Source organism: Nerophis ophidion, linkage group LG20, assembly GCF_033978795.1.
Source record: "Nerophis ophidion isolate RoL-2023_Sa linkage group LG20, RoL_Noph_v1.0, whole genome shotgun sequence".
NCBI classification, from domain to species: Eukaryota; Metazoa; Chordata; class Actinopteri; order Syngnathiformes; family Syngnathidae; genus Nerophis; species Nerophis ophidion.
The window spans coordinates 40,727,192-40,754,509 of NC_084630.1; the positions used below are offsets into that span (position 1 = coordinate 40,727,192).

Genomic DNA, 27,318 nt, shown 5'->3' on the forward strand with positions numbered 1-27,318 from the left:
TACTGGCTGTCCAGAGTCGAGACCCAGGATGGACCGCTCGTCGGGACCCAGGATGGACCGCTCGCCTGTATCGGTTGGGGACATCTCTACGCTGCTGATCCGCCTCCGCTTGAGATGGTTTCCTGTGGACGGGACTCTCGCTGCTGTCTTGGAGCCACTATGGATTGAACTTTCACAGTATCATGTTAGACCCGCTCGACATCCATTGCTTTCGGTCCCCTAGAGGGGGGGGGGGTTGCCCACATCTGAGGTCCTCTCCAAGGTTTCTCATAGTCAGCATTGTCACTGGCGTCCCACTGGATGTGAATTCTCCCTGCCCACTGGGTGTGAGTTTTCCTTGCCCTTTTGTGGGTTCTTCCGAGGATGTTGTAGTCGTAATGATTTGTGCAGTCCTTTGAGACATTTGTGATTTGGGGCTATATAAATAAACATTGATTGATTGATTGATTGATTGATTTAAATGCATACACTGCAAAAACTGAAATCTAAGTAAGATTACATATCTCAAATAAAGGTGATATTTGCTTATTTTCTGTCTGATAAGATACTTCTTCTCACTAAGCAGATTTTATGTTAGAGTGTTTTACTTGTTTTGGTCCTAAATTATCTCAGTAAAATACAAACCCTGTTTCCATATGAGTTGGGAAATTGTGTTAGATGTAAATATAAACAGAATACAATGATTTGCTAATCCTTTTCAACCCATATTCAGTTGAATATGCTACAAAGACAACATATTTGATGTTCAAACTCATAAACTTTATTTTTTTTTTTTTACAAATAATCATTAACTTTAGAATTTGATGCCAGCAACACGTGACAAAGAAGTTGGGAAAGGTGGCAATAAATACTGATAAAGTTGAGCAATGCTCATCAAACACTTATTTGGAACATCCCACAGGTGTGCAGGCTAATTGGGAACAGGTGGGTGCCATGATTGGGTATAAAAACAGCTTCCCAAAAAATGCTCAGTCTTTCACAAGAAAGGATGGGGCGAGGTACACCCCTTTGTCCACAACTGCGTGAGCAAATAGTCAAACAGTTTAAGAACAACGTTTCTCAAAGTGCAATTGCGAGAGATTTAGAGATTTCAACATCTACGCTCCATAATATCATCAAAAGGTTCAGAAAATCTGAAGAAATCACTCCACGTAAGCGGCATGGCCGGAAACCAACATTGAATGACCGTGACCCTCCATCCCTCAGACGGCACTGTATCAAAAACCGACATCAATCTCTAAAGGATATCACCACATGGGCTCAGGAACACTTCCGAAAACCACTGTCACTAAATACAGTTGGTCGCTACATCTGTAAGTGCAAGTTAAAGCCATACTAAGAAGAACGAAAGCCATTTATCAACAACATCCAGAAACGCCACCGGCTTCTTTGGGCCCGAGATCATCTAATATGGACTGATGCAAAGTGGAAAAGTGTTCTGTGGTCTGACGAGTCTTGCTGAAATAAGCAGGGGCACATCTAACAATTTTCTAACTCATATGGAAACGGGGTTTGTAGAACACACACACGCACGCACGCACGCACGCACGCACGCACGCACGCACACACGCACACACACACACACACACACACACACACACACACACACACAAGCAGTAAATTGCTACATGTTTGCTGCATGTGTACCAATCAGCTCTTTGTAATTGTTCAAGGACCCCGCCCCCCCACTGCACCCCCCTTTTAGCCCAGACCGGGGGCCTTTTGGGACCTGACGGTGGCAGCTGTTGAGCGATTAAAGTGTGTTCGCGTTCCACTTGTACACCCCTGTGGCAGCAACACAATAGAGCCATCCTTACACACACACACACACACACACACACACACACACACACACACACACACACACACATACACACTTTTAGGAATGAGGGGTGGGGGGCTGTCCTGGTGAAATGGAATCAGATGTGTGGAGGATTGTGAGTGCAGGAAGAAGAAAAGAGCAAAAAGCTATGAAACTGTGGACAGTTTCATTTAGGACCCCTGACCTGGTGTGTGTGTGTGTGTGTGTGTGTGTGTGTGTGTGTGTGTGTGTGTGTGTGTGTGTGTGTGTGTGTGTTTCCATCTCGAGTCTTGTCCTATCTGTGCACGCCACTTTATAACCACCCGTTATTTTGGGGACTTTATTGCTCAAATTAAGAACAGTGAAAGAATTCTATCATTATTATTATTATAAACAGCACAAATGACGATAAACAGCCTGGATGGTTCGCTTCCCCTTTTGTCCGGATGACACGATGTCGAATATTTCCAAAAACAATTTGAAATGTGGACTCGTCAGACCACAGAACACTTTTCCACTTTGCATCAGTCCATCTTAAATGATCTCGGGCCCAGAGAAGGCGGCGGCGTTTCTGGATGTTGTTGATAAATGGCTTTCGCTTTGCATAGTAGAGCTTTAACTTGAACTTACAGATGTAGCGACCAACTGTATTTAGTGACAGTGGTTTTCTGAAGTGTTCCTGAGCCCAAGTGGTGATATCCTTTACACACTGATGTCTGTTTTTGATACGGTGCCGTCTGAGGGATGGAAGGTCACGGTCATTCAATGTTGGTTTCCGGCCATGCCGCTTACGTGGAGTGATTTCTCCAGATTCTCTGAACCTTTTGATGATATTATGGAGCGTAGATGTTGAAATCCCTGAATTTCTTGCAATTGCACTTTGAGAAACGTTGTTCTTAAACTGTTTGACTATTTGCTCACGCAGTTGTGGACAAAGGGGTGTATTCAAATAAGATAAAGCAAAATTAGCATTGTTATACGAATAAAGTTGTATTATTCATTACAGTTGTATCCTAGTAGTCATACAAGCGTTAATAGTAGGGCTGGGCGATACGGCCTCTTTTTAATATCTGGATATTTTAAGCCATGTCAGGATAGACCATATATATCTGGATATTTTGCCTTAGCCTTGAATGAACACTTGATGCATATAATCACAGCTGTATGAGGATTCTATGTGTCTACATTTAAACATTCTTCTTCATACTGCATTCATATATGCTACTTTTAAACTTTCATGCAGAGAGGGAAATCACAACTAAAAGTGTATTTATGAAACAGTTATTAAGCAGTGGCACAAACATTCATGTTGTTTCAAAACAGAAAGTGCAAGATTGTCAGAGACATTTTAAAACAAGCTATGAGTGCACTTTTGTGCATGATGTCACTAAGACATCAGTCCAGTCCATAGTGGATCTAATATAACAGTGTGAGAGTCTAGTCCATAGTGGATCTAACATAATAGTGAGAGTCCAGTCCATAGTGGATCTAACATAATAGTGTGAGAGTCCAGTCCATAGTGGATCTAACATAATAGTGTGAGTCCAGTCCATAGTGGATCTAACATAATAGTGAGAGTCCAGTCCGTAGTGGATCTAACATAATAGTGTGAGAGTCCAGTCCATAGTGGATCTAACATAATAGTGAGAGAGTCCAGTCCATAGTGGATCTAACATAATAGTGAGAGAGTCCAGTCCATAGTGGATCTAACATAATAGTGAGAGTCCATTCCATAGTGAATCTAACATAATAGTGTGAGAGTCCAGTTCCTAGTGGATCTAACATAATAGTGTGAGAGTCCAGTCCATAGTGGATCTAACATAATAATGTGAGAGTCCAGTCCATAGTGGATCTAACATAATAGTGAGAGTCCAGTCCATAGTGGATCTAACATAATAGTGTGAGACTCCAGTCCATAGTGGATCTAACATAATAGTGTGAGACTCCAGTCCATAGTGGATCTAACATAATATTGTGAGAGTCCATTCCATAGTGAATCTAACATAATAGTGTGAGAGTCCAGTCCATAGTGGATCTAACATAATAGTGAGAGTCTAGTCCATAGTGGATCTAACATAATAGTGAGAGTACAGTCCATAGTGGATCTAACATAATAGTGAGAGTCCAGTCCATAGTGGATCTAACATAATAGTGAGAGTCTAGTCCGTAGTAGATCAAACATATTAGTGTGAGAGTCCAGTCCATAGTGGATCTAACATAATAGTGTGAGAGTCCTGTCCATAGTGGATCCAACATAATAGTGTGAGAGTCCAGTCCATAGTGGACCTAACATAATAGTGAGAGTCCAGTACATAGTGGATCTAACATAATAGTGAGAGTCCAGTCTATAGTGGATCTAACATAATAGTGAGAGTCCAGTCTATAGTGGATTTAACATAATAGTGTGAGAGTCCAGTCCATAGTGGATCTGAAATAATAGTGTGACAGTCCAGTTCCTAGTGGATCTAACATAATAGTGTGAGAGTCCAGTCTATAGTGGATCTAACATAATATTGTGAGAGTCCAGTCCATAGTGGATTTAACATAATAGTGTGAGAGTCCAGTCCATAGTGGATCTAACATAATAGTGAGAGTCTAGTCCATAGTGGATCTAACATAATAGTGTGACAGTCCAGTTCCTAGTGGATCTAACATAATAGTGTGAGAGTCCAGTCCATAGTGGATCTAACATAATATTGTGAGAGTCCAGTCCATAGTGAATCTAACATAATAGTGTGAGAGTCCAGTCCATAGTGGATCTAACATAATAGTGAGAGTCTAGTCCATAGTGGATCTAACATAATAGTGACAGTCCAGTCCATAGTGGATCTAACATATTAGTGTGAGAGTCCAGTCCATAGTGGATCTAACATAATAGTGTTAGATTCCAGTCCATAGTGGATCTAACATAATAGTGAGAGTCCAGTCGTTAGTGGATCTAACATAATAGTGAGAGTCCAGTCCATAGTGGATCTAACATAATAGTGAGAGTCTAGTCCGTAGTAGATCTAACATGTTAGTGTGAGAGTCCAGTCCATAGTGGATCTAACATAATAGTGTTAGATTCCAGTCCATAGTGGATCTAACATAATAGTGAGAGTCCAGTCCATAGTGGATCTAACATAATAGTGTGAGAGTCCAGTCTATAATGGATTTAACATAATAGTGAGAGTCCAGTCCATAGTGGATCTAACATAATAGTGTGAGAGTCCAGTCCATAGTGGATCTAACATAATAGTGAGAGTCCAGTCCATAGTGGATCTAACATAATAGTGAGAGTACAGTCCATAGTGGACCTAACATAATTGTAAGGGTCCACTCCGTAGTAGATCTAACATGTTAGTGTGAGAGTCCAGTCCATAGTGGATCTAACATAATAGTGTTAGATTCCAGTCCATAGTGGATCTAACATAATAGTGAGAGTCCAGTCCATAGTGGATCTAACATAATAGTGTGAGAGTCCAGTCCATAGTGGATCTAACATAATATTGTGAGAGTCCAGTCCATAGTGGATCTAACATAATAGTGAGAGTCCAGTCTATAGTGGATCTAACATAATAGTGAGAGTCCAGTCCATAGTGGGTCTAACATAATAGTAAGGATCCAGTCCATAGTGGGTCTAACATAATAGTAAGGGTCCGGTCCATAGTGGGGCCAGCAGGAAACCATCCCGAGCGGAGACAGGTCATCAGCGCAGAGACGTCCCCAACCGATGCACGGCCGACTTTGGATATCAACACACTTTGACTTTTCATTATGCTGTCCTTGTTGGAAGAAGTTGCATCACCTCTGTATCATTACCATATTTTTTTTTATAATATTTCTCTATGCTTGTCCCCCCCTCACTTATGACTTCAAAAGCAAGTTCATTATGGACATGGAGATCTATGAGGAATTGCGTGAGAAAATAATGAGGCGATTCCATATTATATTGAATTAATAATAGTCAGTGTACCATGCGGACCAGCCAGAACTGCAATGTGGCCCTCAATGAGAACCAATTGGACACCCTGGTTCTAGATTGGGTGTCGTCGCTTTCTTTGCACAACAAACAGCAGCAGTGGACATATTCTACTCCCTGCAGCCTGAGGATGGCGCTAAAGTAAAGGCCACAAGGGAGCCTCTCCTGCATGCTGGTTACGTCCCTCAGGGCAGGATTGGGTTCAGCACATTTCATGCTCATCAAGCTCCAATTTGCCTGGTGAGCCATCTTGTGTTCACAGCTGACTTTTGGGTATTCGGGTTAATGTGTAAATGCAATAAGGGTGCATGTTGGAGAGGAGCACAGAGCTCCTGGGGAATTAATGACCTTACTGTGCACATTTCTACCAGCCCTGTCTTCGGTCTGCAGTCTTTTATAAAGCGCTAAACCCGCGGGGATGTGACCTACAGTCGACTTTGAGCCGATAGCGATGTCGTACTTCTCTCACCTGTGTCTGTGGAGTAGATCCTGTAGCTCTTGTCCCAGAATCCGCACAGCAGGATGAAGCGGTTGTCAGCCGTCACCACGAAACACTGCGAGCTGATCTGGATGCTCTGGTCCAGGAGGTCCGAAATCTGGCGCCGGTGACTCCCTACGTTGCTGGCTGGGGGTTGGGAGGGACACAGATACATTTCACTAATAAAAGGTAGAAGACGCTCATTTGATTAAACATTGTGAGTGAAGGCTGGAAGGACGGTCGCCAAGCAACTATATCAAATATTTGATATTTGTTTATTGATCCCTGGGGGAAAAACAGCACCACAGTTCGCTCACAATAGACAATAAATACTTTACAGCACTACTCACATGTGAATACTGTAAATACAGTCTATTATACAGCATTATTCACATGTGAATACTATAAATACAGATATAATAATAAATAAAATATTAACAATAAAATTTGGTTGGTGTGTATAATAGTAACGAATTCGGCACACATCCCTACCTAGGGCTCCACAGGGCTAATAACCATGTGGTAGATAAACGTGCAACAAATTTATCGGAATAGAGCACTGTTCGATTTTACGTGAATCGATACCCGTTATTATCAATAAAATTTGGTCGGTGTGTATAATAGTACCAAATTCGGCACACATCCCTACCTCTGAATTCAAAGGGCTAATAACCATGTGGTATATAAACGTGCAACAAATTTATCGTAATAGGGCACTGTTCGATTTTACGTGAATCAATACCCATTATTAATAATAACATTTGGTCGGTGTGTATAAAAGTAGCGAATTCGGCTCACATACTTACCTAGGACTCCAAAGGGCTAATAACCATGTGGTATATATACGTGAAATAAATTTATCGGAATATGGCACTGTTTGATTTTACGTGAATCGATATGCGTTCGTACCAATAAAATTTGGTCGATGTCTATAATAGTACCGAATTCGGCAGACATCCCTACCTGTGGATTGAAAGGGCTAATAACCATGTGGTGGATAAACGCGCAACAAATTTATCGGAATACAGCACTGTTCGATTTTACGTGAATCGATACCTGTTATTAATAATAACATTTGGTCGGTGTGCATAAAAGTAGCAAATTCGGCACACATCCCTACCTAGGGCTCCAAATGGCTAATATCCATGTAGAATATAAAAACGCAAAATATTTATCGGAATATGGAATTGTTCGATTTTACGTGAATCGATACCCGCTATTACCAATAAAATTCGGTCGATGTCTATAATAGTACCAAATTCGGCACACATTCCTACCTCTGGATTCAAATGGCTAATAACCATGTGGTATATAAACGTGCAACAAATTTATCAGAATATTGAAATGTTCGATTTTACGTGAATAGATACCTGTTATTACCAATAAAATGTGGTCGGTGTCTATAATAGTACGAAATTCAGCACACATCCCTACCTGTGGATTGAAAGGGCTAATAACCATGTGGTATATAAACGTGCAACAAATTTATCGGAAAAGTGCACTGTTCGATTTAATGTGAATCAATACCCGTTAATACCAATAAAATTTGGTCGGTGTGCATGGTAGTAACGAATTCGGCACACATCCCTACCTAGGGCTCCAAAGGGCTAATAACCATGTGGTATTTAAACGTGCAACAAATTTATCGGAATAGAGCACTGTTCGATTTTACGTGAATCGATACCCGTTATTATCAATAAAATTTGGTCGGTGTGTATAATAGTACCAAATTCGGCACACATCCCTACCTCTGGATTCAAAGGGCTAATAACCATGTGGTATATAAACGTGCAACAAATTTATCGTAATAGGGCACTGTTCAATTTTACGTGAATCAATACCCATTATTAATAATAACATTTGGTCGGTGTGTATAAAAGTAGCGAATTCGGCTCACATACTTACCTAGGACTCCAAAGGGCTAATAAACATGTGGTATATATACGTGAAATAAATTTATCGGAATATGGCACTGTTTGATTTTACGTGAATCGATATGCGTTCGTACCAATAAAATTTGGTCGATGTCTATAATAGTACCGAATTCGGCAGACATCCCTACCTCTGGATTCAAAGGGCTAATAACCATGTGGTAGATAAACGCGCAACAAATTTATCGGAATACAGCCCTGTTCGATTTTACGTGAATCGATACCCGTTATTATCAATAAAATTTGGTCGGTGTGTATAATAGTACCAAATCCGGCACACATCCCTACCTCTGGATTCAAAGGGCTAATAACCATGTGGTATATAAACGTGCAACAAATTTATCGTAATAGGGCACTGTTCGATTTTACGTGAATCAATACCCGTTATTAATAATAACATTTGGTCGGTGTGTATAAAAGTAGCGAATTCAGCTCACATACCCTCCATAGGACTCCAAAGGGCTAATAAACATGTGGTATATATACGTGAAATAAATTTATCGGAATATGGCACTGTTTGATTTTACGTGAATCGATATGCGTTCGTACCAATAAAATTTGGTCGATGTCTATAATAGTACCGAATTCGGCAGACATCCCTACCTCTGGATTGAAAGGGCTAATAACCATGTGGTAGATAAAAGCGCAACAAATTTATCGGAATACAGCACTGTTCGATTTTACGTGAATTGATACCCGTTATTATCAATAAAATTTGGTCGGTGTGTATAATAGTACCAAATTCGGCACACATCCCTACCTAGGGCTCCAAAGGGCTAATATCCATGTAGAATATAAACATGCAAAATATTTATCGGAATATGGAATTGTTCGATTTTACGTGAATCGATACCCGCTATTACCAATAAAATTCGGTCGATGTCTATAATAGTACGAAATTCAGCACACATCCCTACCTGTGGATTGAAAGGGCTAATAACCATGTGGTATATAAACGTGCAACAAATGTATCGGAATAGTGCACTGTTCGATTTTATGTGAATCAATACCCGTTAATACCAATAAAATTTGGTCGGTGTGTATAATAGTAGCGAATTCAGCTCACATACTTACCTAGGACTCCAAAGGGCTAATAACCATGTGGTATATATACGTGAAATAAATTTATCGGAATATGGCACTGTTTGATTTTACGTGAATCGATATGCGTTCGTACCAATAAAATTTGGTCGATGTCTATAATAGTACCGAATTCGGCAGACATCCCTACCTCTGGATTGAAAGGGCTAATAACCATGTGGTAGATAAACGCGCAACAAATTTATCGGAATACAGCACTGTTTGATTTTACGTGAATCGATACCCGTTATTATCAATAAAATTTGGTCGGTGTGTATAATAGTACCAAATTCGGTACACATCCCTACCTAGGGCTCCAAAGGGCTAATATCCATGTAGAATATAAACATGCAAAATATTTATCGGAATATGGAATTGTTCGATTTTACGTGAATCGATACCCGCTATTACCAATAAAATTCGGTCGATGTCTATAATAGTACGAAATTCAGCACACATCCCTACCTGTGGATTGAAAGGGCTAATAACCATGTGGTATATAAACGTGCAACAAATTTATCGGAATAGTGCACTGTTCGATTTTATGTGAATCAATACCCGTTAATACCAATAAAATTTGGTCGGTGTGTATAATAGTAACGAATTCGGCACACATACTTACCTAGGACTCCAAAGGGCTAATAACCATGTGGTATATATACGTGAAATAAATTTATCGGAATATGGCACTGTTTGATTTTACGTGAATCGATATGCGTTCGTACCAATAAAATTTGGTCGATGTCTATAATAGTACCGAATTCGGCAGACATCCCTACCTCTGGATTGAAAGGGCTAATAACCATGTGGTAGATAAACGCGCAACAAATTTATCGGAATACAGCACTGTTCGATTTTACGTGAATCGATACCCGTTATTATCAATAAAATTTAGTCGGTGTGTATAATAGTACCAAATTCGGCACACATCCCTACCTAGGGCTCCAAAGGGCTAATATCCATGTAGAATATAAACATGCAAAATATTTATCGGAATATGGAATTGTTCGATTTTACGTGAATCGATACCCGCTATTACCAATAAAATTCGGTCGATGTCTATAATAGTACGAAATTCAGCACACATCCCTACCTGTGGATTGAAAGGGCTAATAACCATGTGGTATATAAACGTGCAACAAATTTATCGGAATAGTGCACTGTTCGATTTTATGTGAATCAATACCCGTTAATACCAATAAAATTTGGTCGGTGTGTATAATAGTAGCGAATTCAGCTCACATACTTACCTAGGACTCCAAAGGGCTAATAACCATGTGGTATATATACGTGAAATAAATTTATCGGAATATGGCACTGTTTGATTTTACGTGAATCGATATGCGTTCGTACCAATAAAATTTGGTCGATGTCTATAATAGTACCAAATTCGGCACACATCCCTACCTCTGGATTCAAAGGGCTAGTATCCATGTGGTAGACAAACGCGCAAGAAATTTATCGGAAAATAGCACTGTTCGATTTTATGTGAATCGATACCCGTTATTATCAATAAAATTCGGTAAGAGTGTATAATAGTACCAAATTTGGCACACACCCCTATCTAGGGCTCCAAAGGGCTAATAACAATGTAGTATATAAACGTGCAACAAATTTATCGGAATATGGCACTGTTCGATTTTACGTGAAACGATACCCGTTATTACCAATAAAATTTGGTCGGTGTGTTAAATAGTAGCGAATTCGACACACATCCCTACCTCCGGATTCAAATGGCTAATAACCATGTGGTATATGAACGTGCAACAAATTTATCGGGATATGGCATTGTTCGATTTTACGTTGATCAATACCCGTTATTACCATTAAAATTCGATCAGTAAGTGTAATAGTACCGAATTCGGCACACATCCCTACCTAGGGCTCCAAAGGGTTAAAAACCATGTGGTATATAAACGTGTAACAAATTTATCGGAATATTGCACTGTTCGATTTTACGTGAATCGATACCCGTTATTGCCAATAAAATTCGGTTGATGTCTATAATAGTACCAAATTCGGCAGACAAACCTACCTCTGGATTCAAAGGGTTAATAACCATGTCGTAGAAAAACGTGCAACAAATTCATCGGAATATAGCACTGTTCGATTTTACGTGAATCGATACCCGTGAATATCAATCAAATTTGGTCGGTGTGTATAATAGTACTAAATTCGGCACAAATCCCTACCTAGGGCTCCAAAGGGCTGATAAGCATGTGGTAGATAAACGTGCAACAAATTTATCTGAATATTAAATTGTTCGATTTTACGTGAATCGATACCCGTTATTACCAATAAAATTCGGTTGATGTCTATAATAGTACCAAATTCGGCACACATCCCTACCTAGGGCTCCAAAGGGTTAATAACCATGTGGTATATAAACGTGCAAAAAATTTATCAGAATATGGCACTGTTCGATTTTACGTGAATCGATACCTGTTATTACCAATAAAATTTGGTCTGTGTGTATAATAGTAGCGAATTCGACACACATCCCTACCTTTTGGATTCAAATGGCTAATAACCATGTGGTATATAAACGAGCAACAAATTTATCGGAATATTGCATTGTTTGATTTTACGTGAATCGATACCCGTTATTACCAGTAAAATTCGGTCGATGTATATAATAGTACCAAATTCGGCACACATACCTCTGGATTCAAAGGGCTAATAACCATGTGGTACATGAACGTGTAACAAATTTATCGGAATATGGCACTGTTTGATTTTATGTGAAGCGATACCCGATTTAATTGGTTATTACCAATAAAATTTGGTCGGAGTGTATAATAGTACCGAATTCGACACACATCCCTACCTCTGGATTCAAAGGGCTAATAACCATGTAGTATAGAAACGTGCAACAAATTTATCTGAATAAGGAACTGTTCGATTTTACGTTAATCAATACCCATTATTACCAATAAAATTCGGTCTGTGTGTATAATAGTACCAAATTCGGCACACATCCCTACCTCTGGATTCAAAGGGCTAATAACCATGTGGTATATAAACGTGCAACAAATTTATCGGAATATGGAACTGTTCGATTTTACGTGAATCGATACCCGTTATTACCTATAAAATGTGGTACGTGTCTATAATAGTACCAAATTCGGCACACATCCCTACCTCTGGATTCAAATGGCTAATAACCATGTGGTATATACACGTGCAACAAATTAATCGGAATATGGAAATGTTCGATTTTACGTGAATCGATACCTGTTATTACCAATAAAATTCGATCAGTGTGTGTAATAGTACCGAATTCGGCACACACCCGTACCTAGGGCTCCAAAGGGGTGATAAACATGTAGTATATAAACGTGCAACAAATTTATCGGAATATGGAATTGTTCGATTTTACGTGAATCGATACCCGCTATTACCAATACAATTCGGTCGATGTCTATAAGAGTACCAAATTCGGCACACATCCCTACCTCTGGATTCAAAGGGCTAATAACCATGTGGTATATAAACGTGCACCAAATTTATCGGAATATGGCACTGTTCAATTTTACGTGAATCGATACCTGTTATTACCAATAAAATTTGGTCGGTGTGTATAATAGTAGCGAATTTAGCACACATCCCTTCCTTGGGCTCCAAAGGGCTAATAACCATGTGGTATATAAACGTGAAACAGATTTATCGGAATATTGCACTGTTCGATTTTACGCAAATCGATACCCGTTATTACCAGTAAAATTCGGTCGATGTCTATAATAGTACCAAATTCGGCACACATCCCTACCTCTAGATTCAAAAGGCTAATAACCATGTGGTATAGAAACGTGCAACAAATTTATCGGCTTATGGCACTGTTTGATTTTACATGAATCGATAACCGTTATTACCAATAAAATCGGTCGGTGTGTATAATAATAGTGAATTCGGCACACATCCCTACCTCTGGATCCAAAGGGCTAATAACCATGTGGTATATAAACGTGCAACAAATTTATCGGAATATGGGACTGTCCGATTTTTACGTGAATCGATGCCCGTTATTACCAATAAAATCGGTCGGTGTGTATAATAATAGTGAATTCGGCACACATCCCTACCTCTGGATCCAAAGGGCTAATAACCATGTGGTATATAAATGTGCAACAAATTTATCGGAATATGGAACTGTCTGATTTTTACGTGAATCGTTATTACGAATAAAATTTGGTCGGTGTCTATAATAGTAAAAAATTCGGCACACATCGCTACCTCGAGCTCCAAATGGCTAATAACCATGTATTATATAAAAACACAAGCAAGACAGCACGGGTGCATTTTAGACAGATGTTCGCCCTTTTGTTTACAGCGATACAGGAGGAGAAAATGCCTGAGAGTAAATCTACGAGGGTCACATTCCGACGTTGTTTGATTGCATTCCGTTGCCAAGACGATCTCAGAAACAACACATAAACCATCAACAATGTTGTGTTTATGACGGAGGCTTTACACAGACACTGTACACACCGTCCGTGGAAAAGCGACATTCTCTCATCCTTAAATGCGATCTTTCCAATGATGTTCTGCGAAATGATACGACTACTATGCGAGGATCGTTATCCGACGTCATGTTTCTCAGCGAGGAAATCCAGTGCACCTGGAATGAGACGTCTAATATTTGACACCAACGTGACCCAGGAGTGAGGCTTGTGCAACACTCATCCTCCATTTGCACTCCTTTTGGAATTCACACAGTGTAAATGTGGTAGTGATAAACACACACAAATCTTCTCACTGAACACACTCAAGGTTTGAACTCCAATGTGAGGTGGACGTCATCACTACTGATCTGCTGACCCCAGGAGAAAATGCCATCCAACCAAATAGAATTATCTCACACTCTAAAACAGATCAATCAATCAATCAATGTTTACTTATATTGCCCTAAATCACGAGTGTCTCAAAGGGCTGCACAAGCCACGACAACATCTTGGGCTCAGATCCCACATCAGGGCAGCAAAAAACTCAATCCGATGGAATAACAATGAGAAACCTTGGAGGGGACCCCAGATGAGGCTGTAGGCAACCTCCTATTGGACTTGACATGTTAAATGGTTAGCATCAAGCAGCTTTATTTAAGAGAGAGGTGGCGTCCTGGTGCAGCCTCAACAACCTGGAGCTGAACGCCCAGAAAACAGTGGACATGATCTTGGACTCCAGGAAAGTCAAAGCCCCACCACCCCCCCACTCAGCCTGACTGACTCTCCCACCCCCGTCTCCATTGTGGACTCCATCCGTTTCTTGGGCACCACCATTTGATGTTTCCCTCTTACACACATGGAAGAGGGATGTGTACTAGGGCTATGAATTGTTCTTTTCCCTTGGCCTCAGTCTGCACCCCCACTCCAGGGCCTAGGCTAAGACCGATTTTTTATTTTTTTATTTTATTTTAATCTTCTATTTCTCCCCCCCCCCCCCTTGTTTACCTGTATGTCATCTTTTTTGTAAGGGGCGCTGGAAGCCGGCAGACCCGTCAGCGATCCTGTTCTGTCTCCCTGTAATGTTTGTCTGATCTTGAATGGGATTGTGCTGAAAATTGTAATTTTCCTGAAGGAACTCTCCTGACGGAATAAATAAAGTACTATCTATCCATCCATCCATTTTCTACCGCTTATTCCCTTTCGGGGTCGCGGGGGGCGCTGGCGCCTATCTCAGCTACAATCGGGCGGAAGGCAGGGTACACCCTGGACAAGTCGCCACCTCATCGCAGGGCCAACACAGATAGACAGACAACATTCACACTCACATTCACACACTAGGGCCAATTTAGTGTTGCCAATCAACCTATCCCCAGGTGCATGTCTTTGGAAGTGGGAGGAAGCCGGAGTACCCGGAGGGAACCCACGCATTCACGGGGAGAACATGCAAACTCCACACAGAAAGATCCCGAGCCTGGATTTGAACCCAGGACTGCAGGGCCTTCGTATTGTGAGGCAGACGCACTAACCCCTCTGCCACCGTGAAGCCAAGTACTATCTAATCTAATCTAATCTAATCACCCAGGACCTGAAGTGGGAGCCGACCGTCAGCTCCCTCATCAAGAAGGCCCATCAGAGGATGTACTTCCTGAGGCTGCTGAAGAAACTGAAGGTGCCGACCGAGATGCTGGTGCAGTTCTACTCGTCCATCCTCACCTCCGCCATCACCGTGTGTTTCCACAGTCCGGGACAAGCATGGACTGCGGTGCATGGTACGTGCTGCTGAGAAGGTGATTGGCTGCAAACTCCCATCCCTCCAGAACTATTCTACCCTTTCCCCTCAGGTAGGAAACTACGGTCCATCCGGACCCACACCTCCCGCCAGCTGAACAGTTTTTTTCCCCCTTGGCCATCAGACACATGAACAATAACAAGATCTGATAGCTCACATTATTCTATTCTGTCTTGGATGTGTTTTATGTTGCACCAAGTAAAATTCCTAGTTCGTGAACCCGTTCTCAAACAATGGCAATAAAAACTCTTCTGATTCTTTATCTAGCTCTGCGTGCGCTTTGAACTATTGCTACTCAGATGTTAAGCCGTGGCCCAACCCAAGGCGAAAGCCCACGTCGTGGTCAGGGACAACGCACGCAGTTTGGCAAAAGCTACGATGGAGTTTGGTGTGGCTAGTCTGCCCTGCTTGATGCACACTTTGCAGCTTGTAATGAACGGAGCTGCCCTGTCTTAAAGGGGAACATTATCAGCAGACCTATGTAAGCGTCGATATATACCTTGATGGTGCAGAAAAAAGACCATATCTTTTTTTAACCGATTTCCCAACTCTAAATGGGTGAATTTTGGCGAATTAAACGCCTTTCTGTTTATCTCGCTGGAGGCGATGACGTCAGAATGTGACGTCGCCCAGGTAACACACCCGCCATTTTCATTTTCAACACATTACAAACACCGGGTCTCAGCTCTTTTATTTTCCGTTTTTTCGACTATTTTTTGGAACCTTGGAGACATCATGCCTCGACGGTGTGTTGTCGGAGGGTGTAACAACACTAACAGGGAGGGATTCAAGTTGCACCACTGGCCCCAAGATGCCAAAGTGTCTGCCGCCAGACCCCCATTGAATGTGCCAGAGTGTCTCCACATTTGACCGGCGATGCTAATGCAGACATGGCACAGAGATGTATGGATAACCTGCAGATGCATTTGCAACGATTAAGTCAACGAAATCACAAAGGTGAGTTTTGTTGATGTTGACTGCCAGCTAACCGATGCTAACATGCTATGCTAATCGATGCTAACATGCTATTTACCGGCGGTGCTAAGGCAGACATGGCACAGAGATGTATGGATAACCTGCAGATGCATTTGCAACGATTAAGTCAACGAAATCACAAAGGTGAGTTTTGTTGATGTTGACTGCCAGCTAATCGATGCTAACATGCTACGCAGTGTCAAAAGATGCGAAAGTCCTGATCGTTTGGTTCACACTTTTTACCGGCGATGCTAACGCAGCTATTCGGCCATGCTATGGCTATGAATAGCGTCAATAGCTATTCGCTCAATAGCTTCAGTTTCTTCTTCAATACTTTCATACTCCAACCATCCGTTTCAATACATGCGTAATCTGTTGAATCGCTTAAGTCGCTGAAATCCGAGTTTGAATCTGAGCTAATGTCACTATATCTTGCTGTGCTATTCCCATTGTTTGTTTACATTGGCAGCACTGTGTGACGTCACAGGGAAATGGCCAGTGTCTTCGCAGAGAGCCGAAAATAAGGCACTTTAAAGCTTTATTTAGGGATATTCCGAGACCGGTGAAACTTTGAAAAAAAATTCAAAAAATACAACAAGCCACTGGGAACTGATTTTTATTGTTTTTCACCCTTTTGAAATTGTGATAATGTTCCCCTTTAAAGCAGCATTTCTGAAGCTCTGACTGACTGCTAGGCCACTTCAAGCACTCACCACCAGCTTGCAGCACATTTGTGTTACTCATACAAATACGTTAGAGCAGGGCAGGTTGAGCACAGTTTATATTTTCCTGTTATACAGTATGCCAGGCAGTCTACTAAAGGAGGACTACGTTATTGTTTACTTTATTACTCAGGTATACTCTGGACTGAAGCTGTGTACTTTCATTGTTTTTCTAGCTGTTGTTTTGAAGCATGTTTGAAAAAAATAATGCACTTTGTGAAAGTCAAAGTATAGTATTTCCCATAGTTGTAGTGGGTATTAAGATTATCTCAGGGAGAGCATGTCCCAAATTCCAAGCTGCGGTTTTGAGGCATGTTAAAAAAAAATAATGCACTTTGTGACTTCAATAATAAATATGGCAGTGCCATGTTGGCATTTTTTTCCATAACTTGAGTTGATTTATTTTGGAAAATCTTGTTACATTGTTTAATGCATCCAGCGGGGCATCACAACACAATTAGACATAATAATGTGTTCATTCCACCACTGTATACATTGGTATCGGTTGATTTTGGAATCCGTAATTAAGAGTTGGACAATATCGGAATATCGGCAAAAAAGCCATTATCGGACATGTATAGTTTTGCTCCTAAATGATGTCAGTAAGATAATACAGCTTGTTGCTGAGATGTGATGACCTTTATTGAGTAAAACATGCTTGAAACTAGAATATCAACTGTTGCAAAGCTGTACCATCAACATTCACAAGTATAAAGTAACAATTTCTTATTTCAAGCATAAAAAAACAATCATGAGTTTGACACAATTGTGTCTCATAATTAAAAGAGATGACGGCCAAATGGACTTTGCTGTTTTATTTTCAATGAAACAATAGAACGATTGTACTCATATAATAGTACAGTTGTTATTGGTGAGAATATACTTATTTTAAGGTATTTTTAGGTTCATTGAGGTTAGCTAATGTGACTTGTTTTGGAAAGTCTTGATAAGCCAAATTTTCTTGTTGAATTGGCAGATAATTTTGCTTAGTTGAAATAAAATACCCCTCACTTTTGTATCTTTTATTTTTTGTTTTTGAACACTGACTTTTTGCAGTGTATATAAGCATGCGGTCAAAGAGAGCTACGTTATCATTTCCACTTTCTCATGCACTCCTAATTAGAGATGTCCGATGATATCGGACTGCTGATATTATCGGCCGATAAATGCTTTAAAATGTAGTATCGGAAATTATCGGTATCGGTTTCAAAAAGTCAAATTTATGAGTTTTTAAAACGCTGTTGTACGGAGTGGTACACCGCCATAGGGAGAAGTACAAAGCGCCAATAAACTTTAAAGGGGAACATTATCACAATTTCAAAAGGGTTAAAAACAATAAAAAATCAGTTCCCAGTGGCATGTTGTATTTTTTGAATTTTTTTTCAAAATTTTACCGGTCTCCGAATATCCCTAAAAAAAGCTTTAAAGTGCTTGATTTTCGCTATTTGCGAAGACACTGTCCATTTCCCTGTGACGTCACACAGTGCTGCCAATGTAAACAAACAATGGGAATACCACAGCAAGATATAGCGACATTAGCTCGGATTCAAACTTGGATTTCAGCGACTTAAGCGATTCAACAGATTACGCATGTATTGAAACAGATGGTTGGAGTATGAAAGTATTGAAGAAGAAACTGAAGCCATTGAGCGAATAGCTATTGACGCTATTCATAGCCATAGCATGGCCGAATAGCTGCGTTAGCATCGCCGGTAAAAAGTACGAACCAAACGATCAGGACTTTCGCATCTTTTGACACTGGAGCAACTTAAATCCGTCGATTGGTAAGTGTTTGTTTCGCATTAAATTAGGTTGGAAGGAAACGTAATATAGTTGCAAATGCATCTACAGGTTATCCATACATCTCTGTGCCATGTCTTTTTTAGCACCGCCGGTAAATAGCATGTTAGCATCGATTAGCCTAGCATGTTAGCATCGATTAGCTGGCAGTCAACATCAACCAAACTCACCTTTGTGATTTCGTTGACTATCGTTGCAAATGCATCTGCAGGTTATCCATACATCTCTGTGCCATGTCTGTCTTAGCATCGCCGGTCAAATGTGGAGACACTCTGGCACATTCAATGGGGGTCTGGCGGCAGACACTTTGGCATCTTGGGGCCAGTGGTGCAACTTGAATCCCTCCCTGTTAGTGTTGTTACACCATCCGACAACACACCCACGAGGCATGATGTCTCCAAGGTTCCAAAAAATAGTCAAAAAAACGGAAAATAACAGAGCTGAGACCCGGTGTTTGTAATGTGTTGAAAATGAAAATGGTGGGTGTGTTACCTCGGCGACGTCACATTCTGACGTCATCGCCTCCAGAGCGATAAACAGAAAGGCGTTTAATTCGCCAAAATTCACCCATTTAGAGTTCGGAAATCGGTTAAAAACATATATGGACTTTTTTGCACCATCAAGGTATATATTGACGCTTACATAGGTCTGCTGATAATGTTCCCCTTCAAAGGCATTGCCTTTGCGTCCCGCACAATCACATAACATCTACAGCTTTTCACACACACAAGTGAATGCAACGCATACTTGGTCAACAGCCATACAGGTCACACTGAGGGTGGCCGTATAAACAACTTAAACACTATTACAAATATGCACCACACTGTGAACCTACACCAAACAAGAATGACAAACACATTTCTGGAGAACATCTGCACCGTAACACAACAGAACAAATACCCAGAACCCATTGCAGCACTAACTCTTCCGGGACGCTACAAAATACACCCCCCGCTACCCCCTAAAAACCCGCCACCCCAAACCTCCTCATGCTCTCTCGGGGAGAGCATGTCCCAAATTCCAAGCTGCTCTTTTGAGGCATGTTAAAAAAAATAATGCACTTTGTGATTTCAATAGTGCATTCTGCAATTCTGCCCCAAGTGGAGGAGTTCAAGTACCTAGGAGTCTTGTTCACGAGTGAGGGAAGAGTGGATGGTGAGATCGACAGGCGGATCGGTGCGGCGTCTTCAGTAATGCGGACGTTGTACCGATCCGTTGTGGTGAAGAAGGAGCTGAGCCGGAAGGCAAAGCTCTCAATTTACCGGTCGATCTACGTTCCCATCCTCACCTATGGTCATGAGCTTTGGGTCATGACCGAAAGGATAAGATCACGGGTACAAGCGGCCCAAATGAGTTTCCTCCGCCGTGTGGTGGGTCTCTCCCTTAGAGATAGGGTGAGAAGCTCTGCCATCCGGGAGGAACTCAAAGTAAAGCCGCTGCTCCTCCACATGGAGAGGAGCCAGATGAGGTGGTTCGGGCACCTGGTCAGGATGCCACCCGAACGCCTCCCTAGGGAGGTGTTTAGGGCACGTCCAACCGGTAGGAGGCCACGGGGAAGACCCAGGACACGTTGGGAAGACTATGTCTCCCGGCTGGTCTGGGAACGCCTCGGGATCCCCCGGGAAGAGCTAGACGAAGTGGCTGGGGAAAGGGAAGTCTGGGTTTCCCTGCTTAGGTTGTTGCCCCCGCGACCCGACCTCGGATAAGTGGAAGAAGATGAATGGTGACTTCAATAATAAAAATGGCAGTGCCATGTTGGCATTTTTTCCATAACTTGAGTTGATTTGTTTTGGAAAACCTTGTTACATTGTTTAATGCATCACAACAAAATTAAGCATAATAATGTGTTCCTTCCACCATTGTATATATCGGTATCGGTCGATATCGGAATTAAAAGCTGGACAATATCGGAATATCGGCAAAAAAGCCATTATCGGACATATCTACTCCTAATCATTATCACCCGATTTGAATCAACTCAAAACATTTTCACTAACCTACTTTATACACTGCAAAAAGTCAGTGTTCAAAAACAATTTTAAAAAAATACAAAAATGAGGGGTATTTTACTTGAACTAAGCAAAATGATCTGCCAATAGAACAAGAAAATTTGGCTTGTCAAGACTTTCCAAAACAAGTCAAATTAGCTAACTTCAATGAACCCAAAAATACCTCAAAATAAGTATATTCTCACTAATAACAAGTGTATTACTACAGTATACGAGTACGAATTTTCTATTGTTTCATTAAAATAAAAACGGCAAAGTCTATTTGGCTGTCATCTGTTTTAATATGAGAAACAATTGTGTCAAAGTCATGATTTTGTTTTACATGCTTGAAATAAGAAATTCTTACTTTAAAAAGTAGTTTTATACTTGTGAGTGTTGATGACACAGCTTTGCAACATTTGATATTCTCATTTCAAGCATGTTTTACTCAATATAGGTCATCAAATCTCAGCTACAAGCTGTAGTATCTTACTGATATCATTTAGGACCTAAACACTTAAAACAAGTAAAACACTCTAACATAAAATCGTATGTATGGCCGTGCAAGTCCCGGGATGCCCTAAATGTTCATAACACACCCAGCCGAGTCCCATGGGGAGAGGGGATGAAAGTTGGAAAAGTCAGCAAAAGTCTCAAAAATGTTCAAAATACCTACACAGGTTCGAGTCCCACAAGTTCCGCCGCCGGCCGGGATGTCCAAAATGTCCAAAACGCACCCAGCAAAGTCCCACGGGAAGGTGGGGAGAAAAGTGAGAAAAATGGGGGAAATGTTCAAAAGTCCCACCCGGGTTCGAGTGTGCACTCAAACTCAAACTCGAACCTGGTTGGGACTCGAACCTGGGTAGGTATTTAGAAAATTTGGGGGAACTTTTACCGACTTTTCTCATTTTTCCCCCCTACTTCCCATGGGACTTTACTGGGTGCGTTTTGGACATTTTTTGTATCCCAGGACTTGCGTGGCAGGCGGCGGGACTCGTGGGACTGGAACCCCGGGGAGGTATTTTGGACACAATTGGGACTTTTGAACATTTTGGCCGCCTTTTCCCCCTCTTCTTCCCCGCCTTCCTGTGCATCATTGCTGGGTGTGTTTTGGACACTTGGACAAAAATAGTTTCAAGCATATTTTACTCAAAATAGGTCATAAAATGTCAGAAACAAGCTGTAGTATCTTACTGAGATCATTTAGGACCTAAACACTTAAAACAAGTAAAACACTCTAACATAAAATCGTATGTATGGCCGTGCAAGTCCCGGGATGCCCTAAATGTTCATAACACACCCAGCCGAGTCCCATGGGGAGAGGGGATGAAAGTTGGGAAAGTCAGCAAAAGTCTCAAAAATGTTCAAAATACCTACACAGGTTCGAGTCCCACAAGTTCCGCCGCCGGCCGGGATGTCCAAAATGTCCAAAACGCGCCCAGCAAAGTCCCACGGGAAGGTGGGGAGAAAAGTGAGAAAAATGGGGGAAATGTTCAAAAGTCCCACCCGGGTTCGAGTGTGCACTCAAACTCAAACTCGAACCTGGTTGGGACTCGAACCTGGGTAGGTATTTAGAAAATTTGGGGGAACTTTTACCGACTTTTCTCATTTTTCCCCCCTACTTCCCATGGGACTTTGCTGGGTGCGTTTTGGACATTTTTTGTATCCCAGGACTTGCGTGGCAGGCGGCGGGACTCGTGGGACTGGAACCCCGGGGAGGTATTTTGGACACAATTGGGACTTTTGAACATTTTGGCCGCCTTTTCCCCCTCTTCTTCCCCGCCTTCCTGTGCACCATTGCTGAGTGTGTTTTGGACACTTGGACAAAAATAGTTTCAAGCATATTTTACTCAAAATAGGTCATAAAATGTCAGAAACAAGCTGTAGTATCTTACTGAGATCATTTAGGACCTAAACATTTAAAACAAGTAAAACACTCTAACATAAAATCTTATGTATGGCCGTGCAAGTCCCGGGATGCCCTAAATGTCCATAACACATCCAGCCGAGTCCCATGGGGAAAGGGGATGAAAGTTGGAAAAGTCAGCAAAAGTCTCAAAAATGTTCAAAATACCTACACAGGTTCGAGTCCCACAAGTTCCGCCGCCGGCCGGGATGTCCAAAATGTCCAAAACGCGCCCAGCAAAGTCCCACGGGAAGGTGGGGAGAAAAGTGAGAAAAATGGGGGAAATGTTCAAAAGTCCCACCCGGGTTCGAGTGTGCACTCAAACTCAAACTCGAACCTGGTTGGGACTCGAACCTGGGTAGGTATTTAGAAAATTTGGGGGAACTTTTACCGACTTTTCTCATTTTTCCCCCCTACTTCCCATGGGACTTTGCTGGGTGCGTTTTGGACATTTTTTGTATCCCAGGACTTGCGTGGCAGGCGGCGGGACTCGTGAGACTGGAACCCCGGGGAGGTATTTTGGACATAATTGGGACTTTTGAACATTTTGGCCGCCTTTTCCCCCTCTTCTTCCCCGCCTTCCTGTGCACCATTGCTGAGTGTGTTTTGGAAATTGGACAAAAATAGTTTCAAGCATATTTTACTCAAAATAGGTCATAAAATGTCGGAAACAAGCTGTAGTATCTTACTGAGATCATTTAGGACCTAAACACTTAAAACAAGTAAAACACTCTAACATAAAATCGTATGTATGGCCGTGCAAGTCCCGGGATGCCCTAAATGTTCATAACACACCCGGCCGAGTCCCATGGGGAGAGGGGATGAAAGTTGGAAAAGTCAGCAAAAGTCTCAAAAATGTTCAAAATACCTACACAGGTTCGAGTCCCACAAGTTCCGCCGCCGGCCGGGATGTCCAAAATGTCCAAAACGCGCCCAGCAAAGTCCCACGGGAAGGTGGGGAGAAAAGTGAGAAAAATGGGGGAAATGTTCAAAAGTCCCACCCGGGTTCGAGTGTGCACTCAAACTCAAACTCGAACCTGGTTGGGACTCGAACCTGGGTAGGTATTTAGAAAATTTGGGGGAACTTTTGCCGACTTTTCTCATTTTTCCCCCCTACTTCCCATGGGACTTTGCTGGGTGCGTTTTGGACATTTTTTGTATCCCAGGACTTGCGTGGCAGGCGGCGGGACTCGTGGGACTGGAACCCCGGGGAGGTATTTTGGACACAATTGGGACTTTTGAACATTTTGGCCGCCTTTTCCCACTCTTCTTCCCCGCCTTCCTGTGCACCATTGCTGGGTGTGTTTTGTACACTTGGACAAAAATAGTTTCAAGCATATTTTACTCAAAATAGGTCATAAAATGTCAGAAACAAGCTGTAGTATCTTACTGAGATCATTTAGGACCTAAACACTTAAAACAAGTAAAACACTCTAACATAAAATCGTATGTATGGCCGTGCAAGTCCCGGGATGCCCTAAATGTTCATAACACACCCAGCCGAGTCCCATGGGGAGAGGGGATGAAAGTTGGAAAAGTCAGCAAAAGTCTCAAAAATGTTCAAAATACCTACACAGGTTCGAGTCCCACAAGTTCCGCCGCCGGCCGGGATGTCCAGAATGTCCAAAACGCGCCCAGCAAAGTCCCACGGGAAGGTGGGGAGAAAAGTGAGAAAAATGGGGGAAATGTTCAAAAGTCCCACCCGGGTTCGAGTGTGCACTCAAACTCAAACTCGAACCTGGTTGGGACTCGAACCTGGGTAGGTATTTAGAAAATTTGGGGGAACTTTTGCCGACTTTTCTCATTTTTCCCCCCTACTTCCCATGGGACTTTGCTGGGTGCGTTTTGGACATTTTTTGTATCCCAGGACTTGCGTGGCAGGCGGCGGGACTCGTGGGACTGGAACCCCGGGGAGGTATTTTGGACACAATTGGGACTTTTGAACATTTTGGCCGCCTTTTCCCCCTCTTCTTCCCCGCCTTCCTGTGCACCATTGCTGGGTGTGTTTTGTACACTTGGACAAAAATAGTTTCAAGCATATTTTACTCAAAATAGGTCATAAAATGTCAGAAACAAGCTGTAGTATCTTACTGAGATCATTTAGGACCTAAACACTTAAAACAAGTAAAACACTCTAACATAAAATCGTATGTATGGCCGTGCAAGTCCCGGGATGCCCTAAATGTTCATAACACACCCAGCCGAGTCCCATGGGGAGAGGGGATGAAAGTTGGAAAAGTCAGCAAAAGTCTCAAAAATGTTCAAAATACCTACACAGGTTCGAGTCCCACAAGTTCCGCTGCCGGCCGGGATGTCCAAAATGTCCAAAACGCGCCCAGCAAAGTCCCACGGGAAGGTGGGGAGAAAAGTGAGAAAAATGGGGGAAATGTTCAAAAGTCCCACCCGGGTTCGAGTGTGCACTCAAACTCAAACTCGAACCTGGTTGGGACTCGAACCTGGGTAGGTATTTAGAAAATTTGGGGGAACTTTTGCTGACTTTTCTCATTTTTCCCCCCTACTTCCCATGTGACTTTGCTGGGTGCGTTTTGGACATTTTTTGTATCCCAGGACTTGCGTGGCAGGCGGCGGGACTCGTGGGACTGGAACCCCGGGGAGGTATTTTGGACACAATTGGGACTTTTGAACATTTTGGCCGCCTTTTCCCCCTCTTCTTCCCCGCCTTCCTGTGCACCATTGCTGGGTGTGTTTTGGACACTTGGACAAAAATAGTTTCAAGCATATTTTACTCAAAATAGGTCATAAAATGTCAGAAACAAGCTGTAGTATCTTACTGAGATCATTTAGGACCTAAACACTTAAAACAAGTAAAACACTCTAACATAAAATCGTATGTATGGCCGTGCAAGTCCCGGGATGCCCTAAATGTTCATAACACACCCGGCCGAGTCCCATGGGGAGAGGGGATGAAAGTTGGAAAAGTCAGCAAAAGTCAAAAAAATGTTCAAAATACCTACACAGGTTCGAGTCCCACAAGTTCCGCCGCCGGCCGGGATGTCCAATATGTCCAAAAAGCGCCAAGCAAAGTCCCACGGGAAGGTGGGGAGAAAAGTGAGAAAAATGGGGGAAATGTTCAAAAGTCCCACCCGGGTTCGAGTGTGCACTCAAACTCAAACTCGAACCTGGTTGGGACTCGAACCTGGGTAGGTATTTAGAAAATTTGGGGGAACTTTTGCTGACTTTTCTCATTTTTCCCCCCTACTTCCCATGGGACTTTGCTGGGTGCGTTTTGGACATTTTTTGTATCCCAGGACTTGCGTGGCAGGCGGCGGGACTCGTGGGACTGGAACCCCGGGGAGGTATTTTGGACACAATTGGGACTTTTGAACATTTTGGCCGCCTTTTCCCCCTCTTCTTCCCCAGCCTTCCTGTGCACCATTGCTGGGTGTGTTTTGGACACTTGGACAAAAATAGTTTCAAGCATATTTTACTCAAAATAGGTCATAAAATGTCAGAAACAAGCTGTAGTATCTTACTGAGATCATTTAGGACCTAAACACTTAAAACAAGTAAAACACTCTAACATAAAATCGTATGTATGGCCGTGCAAGTCCCGGGATGCCCTAAATGTTCATAACACACCCAGTCGAGTCCCATGGGGAGAGGGGATGAAAGTTGGAAAAGTCAGCAAAAGTCTCAAAAATTTTCAAAATACCTACACAGGTTCGAGTCCCACAAGTTCCGCCGCCGGCCGGGATGTCCAAAATGTCCAAAACGCGCCCAGCAAAGTCCCACGGGAAGGTGGGGAGAAAAGTGAGAAAAATGGGGGAAATGTTCAAAAGTCCCACCCGGGTTCGAGTGTGCACTCAAATTCAAACTCGAACCTGGTTGGGACTCGAACCTGGGTAGGTATTTAGAAAATTTGGGGGAACTTTTGCCGACTTTTCTCATTTTTCCCCCCTACTTCCCATGGGACTTTGCTGGGTGCGTTTTGGACATTTTTTGTATCCCAGGACTTGCGTGGCAGGTGGCGGGACTCGTGGGACTGGAACCCCGGGGAGGTATTTTGGACACAATTGGGACTTTTGAACATTTTGGCCGCCTTTTCCCCCTCTTCTTCCCCAGCCTTCCTGTGCACCATTGCTGAGTGTGTTTTGGACACTTGGACAAAAATAGTTTCAGGCATATTTTACTCAAAATAGGTCATAAAATGTCGGAAACAAGCTGTAGTATCTTACTGAGATCATTTAGGACCTAAACACTTAAAACAAGTAAAATACTCTAACATAAAATCTGCTTAGTAAGAAGAATTATCTTACCAGACAGAAAATAAGCAAATATCACCCTTATTTGAGATATTTCATCTTACTTAGATTTCAGTTTTTGCAGTGTATTTGACGAAGGCCAGGCAGTGGTCGCCTTCAGTGCCTGAAACATCATCTCCGGCCCGGCCTCCTCATCATCATCATCATCATCATCATCAACAA

General features: G+C 42.1%; 1 protein-coding gene across 1 annotated transcript in view; it reads right to left on the minus strand.

Moving 5' to 3' along the window:
- Positions 1 to 27,318, minus strand: part of lrba (LPS-responsive vesicle trafficking, beach and anchor containing) — a 971,728-nt gene that overhangs the window by 68,022 nt on the left and 876,388 nt on the right. The window contains exon 52 of the mRNA XM_061881243.1: positions 6,232 to 6,387. Coding sequence (XP_061737227.1) covers positions 6,232 to 6,387 — 156 coding nt within the window. The remainder of the gene's footprint in view (positions 1 to 6,231; positions 6,388 to 27,318) is intronic.